Below are 1,075 nucleotides of genomic sequence, written 5' to 3' on the forward strand. Positions count from 1 at the left end.
ATGGCGGCATCCAGAGAAAAAGAAGTCCTCCAAAACGCAGCAGGCCAACTCCGCCTCATCAAGCACTTCAAGACTCAGTGTGTTTCCCTCTTGCTCTCATGATACTCCAAAGAATGAACACCGACTAATACTCCGACCAGTTCACCAGACAACCAAACAGCAGGATGGTCCAATCTCTGGGACACAAACAGCAGCAACCTCTGGGATAGAGGCATGCCCTCTCCTGCACTGATCGATTTCATAGAGGAGCGATTAAACCCGCTTACGAAAGACGGGAGAAGGAAAAAGGCACTTGTTCCAGTACGTCTTCCCCCCTTTCCCTGTTCTCTTCTTCTTCTTTTATCGTCTCTATACCTTTCTAGAAGGAAATACGTGGCCAGATCCTAGTCACAGTTACTAGTAACACCCCAACAAGAAACTAACAATCCCCTCAGGGCTGCGGGAAAGGCTACGACGTAGTCATGCTCGCGCTCCACGGTTTCGAGGTCTTCGGACTCGAAGTCTCAGAAACAGGTGCTTCTGTAGCGCGGGACTACGCACGAAATGAATTGCATAGTCCGCAGAACTACAACTTCGGCTCCCACTACAAAGTAAATCCGGGAGTAGGGAAGGGCGAAGTGACCATTCTTCAGGGCGACTTTTTCAAAAGGGATTGGGAGGATGGGATGCAGTTCGATTTGATTTATGATTATACGGTTCGTTTTACCCTCCTTTCCTCTTTGTTGGGCTTGGAGGTGATTGATAGGTTGGTTGGCGAGTGAGTGGTACTGACGCGTATACTAGTTCCTCTGTGCGCTTCATCCAAATATGCGTCGTCAGTGGGCTGGGAGAATGGCCGATCTGCTTGCGCCGAGTGGGTGGCTTGTTTGTCTTGAGTTCCCGTTGTTTAAGGACCCGAAGATGCTTGGTCCGCCTTGGGGGTTGAAGGGGGTGCATTGGGATCTGTTAGCGGAGGGCGGAGATGGGATTGTTGGTGGAGATGTTGGTGAGGATGCTAAGGGGGAGGGCAAGGGCGCATTTGAGCGGTTGTTGTATTTGAAGCCGGAGAGGTCGTATGCGAATGGGAAGGGGACGG

At 51.1% G+C, this 1,075-nt stretch overlaps 1 protein-coding gene across 1 annotated transcript; it reads left to right on the plus strand.

Moving 5' to 3' along the window:
* On the plus strand, window positions 1-1,075 carry ANOM_007119 (uncharacterized protein; the record flags this gene model as incomplete). The annotated part of the gene is made up of 4 exons (XM_015552375.1): window positions 1-77; window positions 141-300; window positions 435-695; window positions 784-1,075. Coding segments are annotated over 4 exons (790 nt in total), but the record flags the coding sequence as incomplete, so codon positions are not given.

This window comes from Aspergillus nomiae, assembly GCF_001204775.2.
Source record: "Aspergillus nomiae NRRL 13137 chromosome Unknown contig00158, whole genome shotgun sequence".
NCBI lineage: Eukaryota > Fungi > Ascomycota > Eurotiomycetes > Eurotiales > Aspergillaceae > Aspergillus > Aspergillus nomiae.